This window comes from Drosophila arizonae, chromosome 3 (genome assembly GCF_054131065.1).
Source record: "Drosophila arizonae isolate 15081-1271.41 chromosome 3, UAZ_ARI_1.0, whole genome shotgun sequence".
NCBI classification, from domain to species: domain Eukaryota; kingdom Metazoa; phylum Arthropoda; class Insecta; order Diptera; family Drosophilidae; genus Drosophila; species Drosophila arizonae.
This window is the reverse complement of record NC_142923.1, coordinates 22,136,870-22,153,795: the sequence shown is the minus strand read 5'-3', so window position 1 is coordinate 22,153,795 and position 16,926 is coordinate 22,136,870. Positions and strand designations below refer to the sequence as shown.

The 16,926-nt window shown below is 36.1% G+C and overlaps 3 protein-coding genes and 1 long non-coding RNA gene across 6 annotated transcripts in view; 3 read left to right on the top strand and 1 right to left on the bottom strand.

Annotated features, from left to right (window-relative positions):
• Positions 1-16,926, bottom strand: part of tai (basic helix-loop-helix family member taiman) — a 123,091-nt gene that overhangs the window by 104,671 nt on the left and 1,494 nt on the right. The gene's annotated exons all lie outside the window — the stretch shown is intronic.
• Positions 236-7,704, top strand: LOC149269899 (uncharacterized). Its single transcript, XR_016268868.1, has 3 exons — positions 236-272; positions 794-967; positions 6,537-7,704. It is a non-coding gene; the product is annotated as an uncharacterized LOC149269899 (long non-coding RNA).
• Positions 11,074-11,983, top strand: LOC149269898 (uncharacterized). Its single transcript, XM_089466209.1, has 2 exons — positions 11,074-11,773; positions 11,892-11,983. The coding sequence occupies exons 1-2, from the start codon at positions 11,074-11,076 to the stop codon at positions 11,981-11,983; spliced, it is 792 nt and encodes a 263-aa protein (XP_089322335.1).
• Positions 12,103-15,925, top strand: LOC149269897 (uncharacterized). The gene is made up of 4 exons (XM_089466208.1): positions 12,103-14,064; positions 14,761-15,359; positions 15,432-15,777; positions 15,887-15,925. The coding sequence occupies exons 1-4, from the start codon at positions 12,103-12,105 to the stop codon at positions 15,923-15,925; spliced, it is 2,946 nt and encodes a 981-aa protein (XP_089322334.1).

The window sequence follows — 16,926 nt, the reverse complement described above, 5'->3', positions numbered from 1 at the left end:
CACACACTAATTAACTGCTAAAGATTTTGGCATGATTTATGCGCTGCGCAGCGAGCGGCCTGTCAATAAAGTCCACAATCCATCATATTCCTATATACACGTGCTTAAATATACATACTTATATATATCTGTGCGATATTTCGGGTTTTTTAAGAACGTCAGTTGAATGGGGTATTTTTAACTGTCAAACATGTTGTACGACTTTTTAAGGGCAAGAAATCATTTCAGTAAAAACTCTGGAAGGAAAATTTACTGTATTTTTATTTTGTTCAGTAAGAAACACTAATTTATAAAAGTAATAATATCAACAAAAAAATAAACAAAAAAAATTATAAAATATGTTTAGAATATATAAAATCATCTATCATCTATCTATCTATAAAAAATATTCACAATTTGTATTATTGGAAATATTGAGTTTTGCCTGAATTATGTGCTCATTTGCAATTCAATTTGGCAGCCCACTTATAAATCATATTTTTATATAGCATATAAGTAATATCTATTTAAAGAACATTTAATTAGCGACTAAAAAATTTTGTACATATTTTCTCATATTTTATTTTCGTCATAATTACGCAGAGCGCGTATTACACAATTTTCAGACACATTCATATAAGCATGAGTTATTCCACACACTCGCACACACACACACACTCTCATAGTTAGCTAAGTGTATATCTCTATCTCTATCTGAGTTCACTTTATTTATATGGCTTTTATGTAAATTCACTTTGAATTGCTTTAGAAATTTCGCTAACCATAAATAAAGCTGCGTAAATTTGACATTTAGCACTTGAATGAGCCATTTTTATGGAGGGCCTTAACAAGTTGTTTATGCCCAGATGGATAACCGAACCAAGAGAGAGAGAGAGAGAGCAAAAGCATCGAATAAATGGATTTTTAATGCGGGCACTCGAGGAAAAACTGATGTCAGAGCACCAATCTGTGTACAGGTTGTTTTGGGGTAAGTTTTAATGGCTCGATCCAATCAAACCAGAAAAACAAATATTGAAGTAATTGTATTTGTATCTCGAGATAAGTGGAACATTAAGGTCTTCCTAAATATATTTTTTTTGTTCCAATTGGACCTAGGTTTGATAGCTAATTTATTACTATTGAATTTAGATTGTGAATTTATTGTCTTATAGAAATTTAAGGCAAACCAAGTTTAAATATTTGCATATATTTCACAAATACATATAATACACACAAAAATTTAACTTCTGATGTTTTACAGTAATACAGTAAAAATGTAAGTAAATATATTTTATATATTTATATTATTTTAATTTCTTAAAGGTATTTTTATTTGCATATTATTTTACAAAAAAAAAAAAAAAAAAAAAAAAAAAAAAAAAAAAAAAAAAAAAACACTGTATTTATTTATTTAAAATTTTATAAAAGATATATATAATTTTTTTTTTGAATAAATAAATAATTTCTTAAGTAATCTGTATTTATTTGTTATTATTATTATTTTTATTTACAATTTATTATTTTTATAACAAGGCAAAGCAATTTCAATATGTTAATTTTTAGTGAATATTTATCTCAAATATCATTAAATGCTATTCCACAGCAAAAATATTTAGGATTTGTAAATAATCTTGTCAGTTCAGTGTTTTATGAATGTTAAGATAAAAACCTATCAAAAAGCTGAAAATAAATCTTGTTGTGCCTTTTTTATATCGAATGTCCTGCAACGCCCTTAATTGTAAAGCTTCCAGAAAAAACACTCAACACCTTTCCGTTGGCAGTTTTTGTGGTTGCTGTAGTTTGTGTTGCTTTTTTTTTATTTCACACACGTAAGAAAAAAGAAATAAAAAAAAAATAAAAAAAAAAATACAAACCGACTCATTTCCAACAACTGCAAACTACACACAACAACAGCAAAAAAAATCACAACGAAAAATTTTGCTTACGCCAAAAAAAAAAAAAGACAGGAATAACAACAAAAAAACATCTAATAATTTCTAAAGATGCTGCCGGACTCTCATTGTCTGCGATATAAGATTTTTTTCGACTGCCAGATTTGAATACGATGCGGCGCAGAGCAGTTGTCGCCGCAGCAGACATAAATCTTGTTTTGATTTATTTATTTGTGGATATTCAACAACAGTAGAAGCAGCGCAGCAGCAGCAGCAGCAGCAGACGTCGACAGAGCGCAACGAAAAGGAACTGCTTCAAGTCCAATTCAAAGCTTTTGGCGCATAGTTTACAATAAAAATGCGCGCGTCGCTCTAATAATCAGTCTGAAGCTAAAGAAGAAGAGGAAGAAGACGAAGCAGCAACAACAGCAACCAGAGAAGACAAGAGAGCAGCAGCAGCGCCGGCAGATTCGACGTCAGCAGCAACAGCAGCCAAAGACAAAGAGCGGCTCAAATTTCGGCAAAGGCAAGCAAAGGGCGCCCTATGTTTATGCTCTTTCTCGCTCCCCGCTCGCTCTGTCGCTCTCTCACACACTCAGCGATGGCTGTTAGAAGCAGCGACTAAGCAGCGAACGCTTTGCTTTTTTCGGTTAGCTTGTCGTTTTTTCGTTGGTGACCTTGAAAAAGCTGTATCTAAAAATCGAGTGCAATCAACTTTATAAACACTCACACACACACACGCACGCACACAAACACAAATGCTGAGAGCCTCTGCAGCACACATGCTCATTAATATTTCCCCTACATTTCACACACACACACACACAAGAAGTGCCCAGAACGTTAGGTAGCTTGAAGCCCCAATATGCCGCCATCTCTCTCACACTCTTCCGTTCTTTGCCGTACGTAGTTGTGTGCGTGTGTGACTCTGTGCATTTATTTGTGTGCGTGTTAAACCGCATATAATAATTATTCTAGATTCTGTGCTCTCTCTCTCTCTCACACACACACACATACACTCTCTTCTTGCTGCTGTTTTTGTTGTTGTGTTAGTTGTGTTTTGCTTCTTTGAAAGGTGGTCGCTCTGACGTTTTCGGTCTGGTCAGTCGCTGCTTTTTCGGAGTTTATCTTTCGGTTCAGTTTTTTTTTCTTGTATGTGTATGTGGTAATAATAGAGTTTAGCGGCGTTTACCCGAAAGAACGAAAACAACAAATTGCGCTTAAAGTTGTTTGGGGGCAGCGCTCGGGCAACAGGTAGCCAAAGCAAGCAGCAGCAGCAGCTCAACATCTGAAGCAAACTTTTGTTTGTGCAGAAAAAGCAGAAAAGCAAAAAACAGAAACTTAAAACCAAAGAACAAACAAAATCAAAATGGTCGCTAGCCATTTGAACTCTCCGAGCTTAGTAAGAATTGCGAAATGCTCTTTTACGCAATTTAACTGTCAACTGAGCTTTCGCACAGCCATTTTTATGAAGCTTGTAAGTTATACGCGCAAATCTACATTGGAATTAGAATTTGACGGAATTAAAGCTTTTAAAGTATGCTAGATAGCCTGAAGCAGTTAGACAAGTTTGTTTCCAATTAGAAGTCTAATAGGAATTCTAATAAGAGCTCGTCGCAAATTTTTATCTAATTTTAAAATGTTGGAATTTCTGTTTTCAACTGTTTAAAGTGTAGAAAGATGGTTAAATTCAATAAATACAACATAAAATCGGTTTGATAATATAATCTAAGAATATAATTAATTAGAGTTCGCTATAACTATGTTAACTATGTTAACTATATATTAAATGAAAACAAAAGATGTTCCATCTTTCTAGTTATAGCCATTAACAAAACTGCGGCTTAATATATATTACTATATAGATGCTATACTACCGTTTAGACTCTAAAAGGTAGGCTCTCATCTGGGCAGCGCTTGGCTGTTTGTTGGCAGTTCAAAAGCCTGCTAATGTCTTAGCTGTTTATTTATACGGCATTAAATCGGCATTCCTTCGATTTGATGCCTGCATTAGCTCACTCACAGCTTCAAGCCGAGTGCGTGCCATAAACATTTTTGAGTGCCAGTCAACAAACGAACCTATGACATCAACATTATTTCAGCCAAAAAAAAATGTATTTATATAATTTTAACATATACATACATTCATTTAAGCCACCCTTTAGAGAAGGTGTACTTGAAAGTTGTGACAGGTAGCTTAGGCTCTGTGACTATCTATAGATAATCAATAAACAATACATATATGAATTAATCTAAATATTCATATCAAGTTAATTGTAATTTGTGCTTTAATTAGTTTCAAAAAATTTGAATTGAGTTTTATGCCATAAATTCAAACGCAAAATATATCAGACTGCTTATGAGTATTTAGTTAAATAATTTGATGGCCTTTCTCACGTTCATAAACAAAACAGGGCACAAAACCTTTTTTGGCTAAGAGTCAAGTTTAGCCCTGCTTAGAGCTTGACTTGTTAGCCATTTGACTGATGTGGAATATTTAATTCAGCAGAAAAGAGATGAGCAAATCTTTTGTTGTTACTTTTTTTTTTTATTTATTTATTTTTTGCTGTTGTTTTTGTAGCTATTGCCCGAGTCTGACTCTGGCCAACTTTGACTTGAGATTTTTAATTGAGATAATTGTAGTGAGCCGGCAGCAATACTTAATGCTGCTTAAGTAAATACAGCTAATACAAAAGGGGTGATAAATAATAAACGAGTAATTTATACCCTGTACTACTTATTTAGAAGTTAGAGTAATAGAATATATAAAATTTTTATATATTATAGGAAATTTTAGCTTAAATTAATATTTACTTATTTTTTGTTCTATATTATATAAATTAATATAAATATAATTAGGAATTATTTTTTTGTTAATAATTAAATTTTTTTTTAAATTTATTTATTTATTTATTTATTTTTATTTATTTTTTTATTTTTTTCTAACAGTTATTTAGTTATATGCTGATAAATCCAGTAATGAATCTAAACTCTTGGATCTCCCACAGGCTATTTTGTAAAAATCTGAATCATAGTTTTCATGAACTTTTCCTCAAATGAGCTGAAACATTTGTCTCGCATTTGCGGCGTGTCTGAAATGTCAGGTTTGTTTTTTGTGAAAATTTAGGATAAACACAGACGTCAATTAGTTAATATGCTTTTAGAGGCACACCACAAATATATGAATATACACGAATATATATATATATATATATATATATATATATTATACGCCTGAGCACATGACATTAAAATCAGGGCGTACAGTACGGCTCGAAAAAAATGCGGTAAGCGCTTGCAATTTGATTTTTTAGCTAAAAAAAAAAAACAAAACAAAATAAAATAAAAAGTGTATCAAATCAAATTCGTATGAAGAAGCATGTAGAGTATATATACATGCATACATACACATATGCTCATATATACATATTTATATATGGCATACATAATATTAAAAGAAATCGCACCCAAAAAACCAAATTGGCATAAACTACGCCGAAAATAAATTGAAATCTAAAAATGAATTTCAAATGCGGCAAACCCCAAAAACGCAAAGCAAAACAAAACAAACATCAAGTTGAGAGTGTGAGTGTGTGTGGGTGTGCTAGAGTGTATGCGTGCGTGTGTCTGTGTGTGTGTGTGTGTGCTGAAGGAAATAGTGTAGTTAAGCCGACAAATGACAATCGCAGTTCTTGACATTTGTTGATACGTAAATGTGCCGAGTGAAATGTAAGCAAAACGAAATGCAACGAATTCTTTTTGTATAGAAACTCGGTTTCAAGATTAAAATAGCAAACAGGAATGTGCAAGACAGAGACAAAGAGAGAGGCGCAGAACTCGATTTGGGAACTATGCATCTATGTGGTTGTCGATTCTTAACCCATGCTCCAAATATATACATATATGCACATGTATACAAAATGGTCTTGTTTCGTTTAAAAATAGCATGTAAAGAGCTCTCCAAATATAGATATTATCTCTTGTTAACTATTTACCATAGGAAATGTTCTGAAAGCTGATAACTGTTATTATTATTGCTACTATTTGTTCATTTCAATTATAGAAAAGATAATCAGATATATTTCGAATTCATTCAAATACAGATGAATTTTTTACAGTTGTATTCATCGAAATAGTAGTGTTGGTAAATCACCTATAGATAAATTTCAATTTTGTTAACACATCTGTATAAGATACATAATATATTTTATGCTTCGTTCAAACATAGATATTATGATAATGTAGCAATTCGTTTCTTTGTGATCACAAAAGAAGTATTCTTGATAGATGGAAATACTACCTCCAAGATTTGAGCGGTAGAAGACGAATGAAAGAATTATTACATGATATATTTTATGCATTAAGATTATCTATAAAAAATAAATAACAACGATAAACAACAGAAAAAAAATATTATCAATAATATACGAAATGCATGAACTATTAAATATTTTATGCTCTATCATATCTTAGTACAGTAAAATATTGTACGTAGAACCGAAATGCAACATAGAAACAAGAATAAAAGCAATTTATAAAAATTTTAAACAATTTGTTTTCTTTTTTTTCTCATTCTCAACTTCTTTTCATGCTGCATAGCAATCGATCATTATCATCAAACCGATATGAATTCATCTCCCCTCTTTTTATTTTATTTTTTTGTAGACCCAATATCGTTATCCACTGAGCTGCGCACTTGAACAATTTGAGACATTTCAAAAATTATTTAACTACTATTTAAATGGCAGTCAAGAGCGCGGTTGAGAGGCCTTCAATCCATTTACGAAGAACTTCAAAAAGAAATTAAAATTATAGCAAAACTCATGAAGCATACGAGCAAAAAAAAAAAAAAAAAAAAATACAAAAAATAAAAACAAAAGGCAGTCAAAAACCTGTTTTAGCTGGAAAACAGCAACAAAAATTTTAACGAAGAAGCAGAAATTGGTATGATACTGTACGTAAGCAGTAATTGAAGTTAACGTAATTATAAACGTGGCCAGCAACAAGAACTTGCAAAAAAAAAAAAAAAATAAAAATTAAGTAGGGCTTATGTTTTTTTTTTTTAAAGTACGAATATTAAATACACTTAAATGGTGTGAAACATAATGAACGATGAATAGTATGATCGTTTGGCATATCTAATAAATGAGAAGAAACAAAGATAGTTGATTTATGATAAAATAAAGATATCTTTGCAAATTAATAATTTAAAAAAAAAGGAACAGAGGATGAATTAAATAAGTTTTTAGATATATAAAATAAAAATCAGTCATATTTATGCCCAGTTGGGTATTTAGATTTCATTTTGCGCCAGACAACTGGAGCTGAAAGCCCGAAACATTTCTCGGGAGGCTACGCTTCTTTACGCAATTAACATGGACAACTATTTCTTTTTTGAGCGAGTAAAATGAAATCTTATTCATTTGCAGTTCACATCAAATTGTGCAACATTTCATACTGTGGGTGCCAAGCCAAGCGCAAGTGGAGCACAAGTTCCTTTTCTCCAGTTATAAGACGAAAAACGAAAAATGCGCTTTACGTTTTTCCGCAATACCAGAAAGATGAGAAAACGAAAATGAATAACAGCAAAAGTAATAATGAAACAAAACAACATTCAAGGTTTTGAGGACATTGACGCAAAGTTCAGTGAGTGAGTGAGAAAGGAAAGAGAGATAGTGTGTCAGAAGGAGAGAAGTTGAGGCGACAACAAGTTTGTATTGGATGCATGCAATGCATATAGAGATACAGATGCATATATTTATTTATAATTTATTTAATTTACAACTGTTTAAATGCATATCAAACAAATGAGTAATTCAATGAAAGTTTTTGAGACAAGGGAAAGAAAACTATATAAATAAATATATTTTTATTTATGAATTAATAACTGTTATTTTGGCTCAACAGCTTCCTAACATTTGCTATATTTTTTCTTATTATTTTTTAAAAACTTTTTTCTGTTTAGTTCTTCAAATTATGAATTATTATGATTTATTTATTTGTTACAGTTATTTTTTACTCTGTGAATGAAAACCAGCGAACTATGGATGGAATTATTATATTAATAAATATTCTAACTGTTGAATTTTAGTAATTAAAAAATTAATAATAAATATAAAAGAAATTTTCAAAATAATTTATCATATTTAAATTTCTATTTACAATCAATAATCAAGTTCGAGTCTTTCAAGATAATCGATTAAAAGTTTTTTTTTTTTTTTTACAATAAATTGTTTTAGTTTTAAAAACAATATCAGTCTTAAATTAAATTACGCAGCAACAGCAACAGTTTACTATAAAACAAAACATTTGCATTTTTTTTTTAATTATTTGCCTTTTTTGTTTCATTTATATTCCTTTTCCTTCTAAAAATTTCGCTATATTATGACGTAGTTTGTCTCAAAAAAAAAAAAAAATAATAATAATAATAATAATATAACAAAATTTTAACACGCACGCTGTACGAATTCTCTGCTAAACTCTCCATATATATCTCTCCCTTTCGCTCTCCTTCTCTCTTGCACTGTCTCTCTCTCTCTCTCTGTCTCTAGCTGTCTATGCGTGATTGTCTTATCAGCAAGCAACGTTTGCGCTCCCTCTCATTCACAGTGTGCTGGCCTGCGCGCTCTCTCTCTCTCTCCCTCACCCTCTCCCTCTCTCTTTCTCTTTCTGTCTCTTGTAGTTTCAAAACAAAGTCCATTTGTTATTGTTGGTCAATTTTTTTCAACGTACAGTAGAGACAACATTTAAAATGCTATTATCTAATCGCTGCTGCGCCTCAGCTTGTGTGTGTGTGTGTGTGAGAGAGAGTGCGCACTTGCCTTGGCGATAAGCCTAAGCGCAGTGTTTAGTTATTTTTATTAAATTATGAACAGAGGCAATTAAGTTGAGGGCCCAAAAATAAAAAATTAAATATACACACATATACATATGCCTACACATATATAAAAACTGACGAACAAACTATTTATAAAGAAATTTTTTGTGTGTGGCTCAAAACTGGTTTAACCTGTTCGCAAATGCTGTGGGCCAAAACGAAGAGGAAAAAAAAACACAACACCATCTAACAATAAACTAATTAAATCAAATCAAAATACGTCGCAAAAGTGCGCACAGAGAGAACGAGCAAGCGAGCGAGCGAGAGAGAGAGAGAGAGAGCGAGATAAAAAGAGATTACCAGAAGAGAGGCATATAAAAATAGCTCAAGAAACTGTTCATTGAAAATTATAAATAAAATGTTTAAAAATGTTTTAAACATATACATCTAGATGTTTGCATATATACAAACATTTTACATATAAACCTTTCAATATCATATGCAAAATGTGCGAGATAACAAAGCAAATTGGCCGACACGCTCGTGTGATATGGGGGCCCCACATTGTAATTGTATCTGTTAGATACTTGCCGTGTATCTGTAAGCGACACGCACTCGCGAGCATTCTGAGCATTCTTCATGTCTACAACGCCAACTTCAATGCGCCAGTTGCTCAATTTGTCAATTTGTCCATTTGTTAGTTAGTTTAGTTTAGAGCTTTGCGTTTCGTAGTGTTTGTCTTGTAGATCCGTTAAGGCCGTCTTAATGTCCAAGTTTGTTTGCTGCTGCATTAGCAGCGGAGAGGTATTACGAGCGAACCGCAAACGCAACTGGCTTTGTGATTATGTAATATCAATAGAAGTGTTGTACACTGAATGAAAATGTAGCCAGCTCTCCAGCAGAGACCATAGAACTTACGGTAAATATATTTATTTGTGTTCTTAAATGATTTTCAGTATTTTCAGTTTAAAAAAAAAAAAAAATTATATACTAAATTATGTATGTCCAACCAATATATAATATAGATAATATTGATATATAATAGATAATATAAACGTGAAGATGTAAATTATGTTTGACTATAGAGCATAAAGAACCTCTGCGCGCTTCCAAATAAAATTTAACTATATACAAAATATAGTAATAATAACAAATAAATAAACAAAAAAATAAATAAATAAACAAATAAAAAATATCGTATAAATAAATTACATAAATAAATAAAAAATGTAAATATAACTAACAAATTAATACGTTTTAAAACTCTTATATTATAGATTTTGCAATATGTTTTACTTTTATATATTTCTTCTATAACTTCTTCGAATCTTATAATACATAACTAAGCTTTGAAATGCATAATACATTATGGATATTGTTGGGCCAAATTCACTTATCTTATTGTTAACTTGAATTTTATACCTATATTTTTACATTTGGGTTCACCCTAATTACTCTATCTCCTTTGCGTGGTGATTTCTTATTACTTGCATTAATTCGCCTAGCTCTAAGCAAGCTGCGCTTGCTCATACGTTTGTACTTTTAGTGTATATCAAGAACTCTACGAATAAACGTTGCACCTACGATGCGCTGAATTTCATATACGGCTCATTTGTTTAGTTAGAACAGCATCCCCATACTCTGAACTCATGCTAGACAGAAAAACGCTTCTGATCTTACATTTTGGCGCCCAACGTGGGGCCTTGCTGTTCAAGTTCCGTGCAACGCATTTAGAGTTATAATTTGGCTTATGTACAGACATATTCTGCATACATACTTCTGTGCATAAGTGGGATATATCAGCATAAAGGCTATTAGTTGTGCATGCACTCGCTTGCCTTGCTATTCGCACCGGTCACCCACTTTGGTTGACTTCGCTGTCGCTCTGCGACCCCCGCCGTCGCATCACCGAGTCATCTTCTTCGTTTCGTCATTCTCTCGCAGCAAAGCAGCTTCTGCTTTGCAATCTTCGTCACTTCGCTACCCCTACGATCCCCCCGCGATCGCAGCAGCAAGTTATCGGCAGTGCGCTTGTGATCATATTCGTCAGTTTGGATAAATCATATTCGTCAAATTATAAATACATAAGTGCAGTTAATCACAAACGCAGTTATACAAACGCATCAACTGCACTGAAAGTCGACGCTGGAATTACTCTTCTTTTGCTTAATATTGTATGCGCTCAGTTGAGTGAAATAAAATCCTAAAGTTGTTGATCAAATCATGTCTCTAGAGAGCCTTAAAGCACAGCGCGCGAATACTCGCCGGAATATTAGCCGAATTCGTAATGTTGTCGATCCCCAACTAAGAGAAGGGAAATCTGCACCAGTTCAAGCTGAATTAAAGTGTCGCTTGGAAATTTTGGAAGCTTACTTTAAGCAAGCAATGGTATTGCAGACTCAAATTGAAAAGGAATGTTCGACCGATACAGGACGCACCGAATTGGAGGAACTGTATGTAGAAATAAAAGTTTGTATTACAGAGCAACTCACGGAGGATATACACGAATCAACATTCGCTGCGGTATCTGGGCCCACATTCTTATCGTCGGCCAAGCTGCCCAGACTTGCGTTACCTACATTTGATGGCAATTATGCGGACTACAAGAATTTTAGTGCGCTATTCAACCAAATGGTGGATCAACAGAACAGCTTATCAACCATCGAGAAGTTTAATCAACTGATCAGCTGCTTAAAGGGACCAGCATTAGAAACGGTAAAGGCATTTCAGATCACACCTGAAAACTACCGAAAGGCACTTGAGCGCTTGAATCAACGCTACGACAATCCAACATTAGTGTTCTTGGACAATATCTCGTCGTTATTTATGCTCAAGAGTGTATCAAAGTCAAACAGCCACGAAATTCGAAGTTTGATTGACAACTCTACAGCATTGTACAACTCGCTAAAATCATTAGGCAACGAGGCACAAATCGCACAGGCAATGTTAATAGCCATTGTTATGGATAAGATGGACATGGAAACTAAGCGCAAATGGAACGAATCATTGGATTATTCCAAGTTGCCTACGTGGGATTTATGTGTACAGGTAGTTGAGAGGCATTGCCAATATTTGGAATCATGCGGTAAGTCCGAATCGAGCCAGGCCCGTACAGCGACTGCTAGCAAACCACGAAGCCAGACAACCACGCGACATGGTTTGTCTTTTAATTGTTCAACTCACTCATGTCCTCTTTGTCTTAGCTCAGAGCATCGAGTCACACGTTGCAGTCGACTTCAAGAGATGTCGGTTGCAGAGCGCTATGAAGCAGCGAAACGACATGGACTGTGCCTAAACTGTCTTGGCAAGGGCCACCAGGCATCCAAGTGTCCTTCTACTCAACGATGTCGAAGTTGCTCGAGACTTCATCACAGCTTACTACATCGAGAGGCAGCTGTGAGTAGATCGACAACTATGTTGCCCAGCGGCTCGAATTCAAATGATGTGGTGACACATACACACACCAATCGAACAGACCAAGTCATTCTAGCAACGGCCATCGTTGAGGTCATGGATGCATCTGGAAACTACAGGATCGGTCGTGCTCTATTGGATTCTTGCTCACAGGTGAACTTCATCTCAGAACAGTTCGCACAAGCACTACGCTTGCCAAAGGTCAAACGGCACATGCGAATCTGCAGCGTTGGTGAGTCACACACATACATCAAGTTTGGCACTTCGGCCACAATCAAATCACGCTTGGAGGATTTCAAGATGCCCATTGATTTCTGCGTAACGTCACACATTGCCTATCAGCCGGAATCGGACATCGACACTTCATCATGGAACATACCGAAGAACACACCTTTAGCTGATGAGAAGTTTCACAAAACTCGTCATATCGATTTACTTATTGGCACCGAAACATTTTTTGAAATTCTTGCAGTGGGACAAATCAAATTGGGTCCCAACCTTCCTATGCTTCAGAAAACGTTACTTGGATGGATTGTGTCTGGACGCTATAAGGAAAGACAGCAACAGACGCACTGCTACTCGCTCTCACAGGAGGAGCCAATAAACAACAATTTGGAACGACTCTGGCGTATCGAAGATTTGAGTAAACCAATCGACAAGTTCATACCTGAGCAACTGCAGTGCGAACAAATGTTTACTCGCTCTGTACGCCAACAAGCAGATGGTAGAATTATTGTTCGGCTACCATTCAAGGATGATCCACGACATCTAGGATCTTCATACGAGTCTGCTAAGCTGAGATTCGAGTCACTGGAACGGCGCTTAAATCGCAATCCCGAGTTAAAGGCAGCATACATAGCATTTCTGCGCGAATATGAAGATTTAAATCATATGAGTTTGGTACACTCACCAAGGCTTGACGAGCCACATAATTACATACCACATCACTGCGTCTTCAAGCCAAATAGCACTTCAACGAAGCTCAGAGTTGTCTTCGATGCCTCAAATCGAACTTCATCGCAGCAATCACTCAATGATTTGCTAATGGTTGGACCGACTATTCAGACTGATCTATATACGCTTCTGCTACGCTTTCGAACGTACAAATATGCACTGACTGCAGATGTTGTGAAAATGTTCAGGCAAGTATTGGTGGACTATCGTGACCGCAAGTTCCAATACATTCTTTGGAGAGATTCATCAGACAAACCACTACGGACATATTCACTAAACACAGTCACATATGGTACGGCCTCAGCACCATATCTCGCCATACGCAGTATGAAATATTTGGCTGATCTACATATGCAAACTCACAAATTGGGATCACAAGCTATAAATTCATCATTCTACGTGGATGACTTTCTTTGTGGGCATGACACAGCAGAAGGCCTGCAACAACTCAAGGCAGAGGTCATCGAAGTACTTGGCAAGGGCAAATTTGAATTAGCAAAATGGCATTCGAATCATCCGGACTTTGTCGACGACAGCACGATCAAAGATTTGAATTTAGAAGATGGCTCAGTTACTAGCACATTGGGCTTAGCATGGAACCAACGTCTGGATGTGTTGCTATTTGCCTTTCGACCCAAATGCTCCGTTGATGCAATCACCAAGAGGACAATTTTATCTGTGGCATCTTCACTTTTTGATCCATTGGGATTGGTAGCGCCAATCATTGTGACAGCAAAGATCATTCTACAGGAACTGTGGATAGTCAAATTACAATGGGATGAGTCTGTGCCGCAAAACCTTTATTTAGCTTGGAAATCGTTTGCTGCATCACTTACTTCATTGGAGTCGCTGAAAATACCTCGATTCTGTATGCAGCCGAACACCAAGGAGTTGCAGTTGCATGGGTTCTGTGACGCTTCCATACGTGCATATGGATGCTGCATTTACGCACGCACAGTTGCAGCGGACGGCGAGGTTCAAGTTCACCTGATCACGTCAAAGTGCAGAGTAGCACCAACTCGTAAGTTATCGCTACCAAAACTGGAACTCGCTGCTTCTCACCTACTGGCCCAACTCTACGTGAAAATCAAGGGGATTTTCACACCGAAACAAACCTATCTGTGGAGCGACTCGTCGATAGTTCTTCATTGGATACAGCAACATTCGTCGACACTATCAACCTTTGTTGGAAACCGCGTTTCTGACATACAAGAAGCTACACCGGACTGTCAATGGAGACATGTCCCAACTAAATTGAATCCCGCCGATCTGGTCTCGAGGGGGTGTACACCCATCGAATTAAACGAATCAATCTGGTTTATGGGGCCGGCGTATCTAAAGCAGAGCTCAAACACTTGGCCAAGAGACAAACATCATGAACCAGATCCTGAGATTGTAGCACTTGAGATGCGCAAGTCAGCTTTCAAGGCTACGACGGATATCAATTATCTACTCGACACACTCAGAAACATAAGTTCGCATCGTCGTTGTTTGCGAATTGTTGCTTGGATGCTGCGCTTTATACACGCGCTTCGGAAACCCGTTGAGCTGCCTACGCCCTCGCTATCACCTCAAGAGCTACAGCGTGCATTTAATTGCATTATTTGGAATCTGCAGCAGCAACACTTCGCAGATGAAATTCACGCTTTGAACAAAAATAGGCAAATATCAAGTCATATAAAATTTCTAAATCCATTTTTACAGATTACAGACGGATATCAACTATTGAAGGTTGGCGGCCGTCTCGAATTGGCAAATGCACCGGAGGTTCAGAAACATCCAATCATACTTCCCAGCAAAGATGATTTTGTTCGTCACTACGTGCAGTTTCTTCATGTGCAACACTATCATGCTGGCTCAAAGGCACTTGTCGCACTAATTCGTCTGCAATTCTGGATCGTAAATGCTCGAGACCTGGCTCGCTCTATTGTCAGAAGGTGCGTGCACTGTGTGCGCTACAAGCCAAAGTTGCAACAGCAACTCATGGGAAATCTGCCTGTAGAGCGATTGACGCCATCGAGACCTTTCGCTCACTGTGGAGTTGACTTTTGTGGACCAGTCAACGTCTATCTCCGCATTCAGGGCAAGGCTCCTCGCAAGGCCTACATTGCCATATTTGTATGCTTCGCCACCAAGGCTGTGCATATCGAAGTGGTATCTGACCTTTCAACGGATGCTTTCTTAGCCGCGTTGAGGCGCATGATTGCACGACGAGGATTGCCTGTGGATATATTTTGCGACAATGCCACGAATTTCACTGGAGCAAGCAATCAATTAAAGGAACTGCGAACCTACTTCTTCAAGCAAGAAAATCAACAGTCAATTATTAGTTTTTGCACAAATGAATTCATAAACTTTCGTTTCATCCCACCCAGAGCACCACACTTTGGCGGCCTCTGGGAAGCCGCAGTTAAAAGCGCCAAGGGGCTTATGACGCGCAGCCTTATGAACGCCCGCTGCACGTTTGAGGAATTGGCCACAATCACAGCAGAAGTAGAAGCCATCCTCAACTCACGCCCGCTCACACCACTATCATCAGATCCAAGCGACTTGGGTGCCCTGACACCTGGTCACTTTCTAGTTGGAGACTCCCTGCGAGCATTGCCTACACACAATATAGAAGATGAACAGTTGAAATCTTTGGATCGCTGGCGTTTGATAACTGGTATCAAACAATATTTTTGGCGACGCTGGTTGACAGACTACTTCAATGAGCTGAACGTGCGCCACAAGTGGACCAAACCATCACCCAGTATCTCTATCGGGGACATGGTTCTCATACATGAAGACAACGTACCTTCTCAGAAGTGGATAATGGGTCGCATTACAGCTACAATTCCTGGACGAGATCAACGAGTACGAGTGGTAGATGTCCGCACTACCAAAGGCATAATCCGGAGACCAGTTCACAAAATAGCGATTCTTCCTGTCTCTTGAAAGACTGCGTCATTCAATGGGGCCGGGATGTTGGGCCAAATTCACTTATCTTATTGTTAACTTGAATTTTATACCTATATTTTTACATTTGGGTTCACCCTAATTACTCTATCTCCTTTGCGTGGTGATTTCTTATTACTTGCATTAATTCGCCTAGCTCTAAGCAAGCTGCGCTTGCTCATACGTTTGTACTTTTAGTGTATATCAAGAACTCTACGAATAAACGTTGCACCTACGATGCGCTGAATTTCATATACGGCTCATTTGTTTAGTTAGAACAGCATCCCCATACTCTGAACTCATGCTAGACAGAAAAACGCTTCTGATCTTACAGATATTTTATATGTTTTAGATATAAATAGCTTTCGGTCTTAAACTATTAAATAAAATATATATAAGTCAAACTCCATTGAGATTTGATTTATTTTATCTGCAATAAATTAATTGAATTACGAATGGTTTTTATAGAGTTTCATACCAATTAAAGCATGTAAATACCATTCAAATACCATTCTGTACTACACTTTTTCGCTCAGTGTACACTTTTTGCCACACTCAATCTTATGCACCGCAATCGCTTTCCGACTGTCTGATAAGCGCCCTGCCCTGCAAATGTCTGATAAACGACTTCGACTAACTTAAACAAATGCAATCAACAATTGGAAATCAGAAATAGACTACGACAACGATTGTCTGTCGGACTGTCTAATACGTGTCTCATAAACAATTACACACATACACACACACACACATTGAAGATTGTTTTCAAATAAATGTGAAATGAGATATATTGAAGGAAAAAATAAAATAATAAAATATAGTCATCAATTATTGCATAGATATATAACAATTTTATTTATTAATTTATAGTTTAGAAAAGGATTTCAGGTTCTCATATGCTTTAGATACTCCGGAGATATAGATATCTTTATT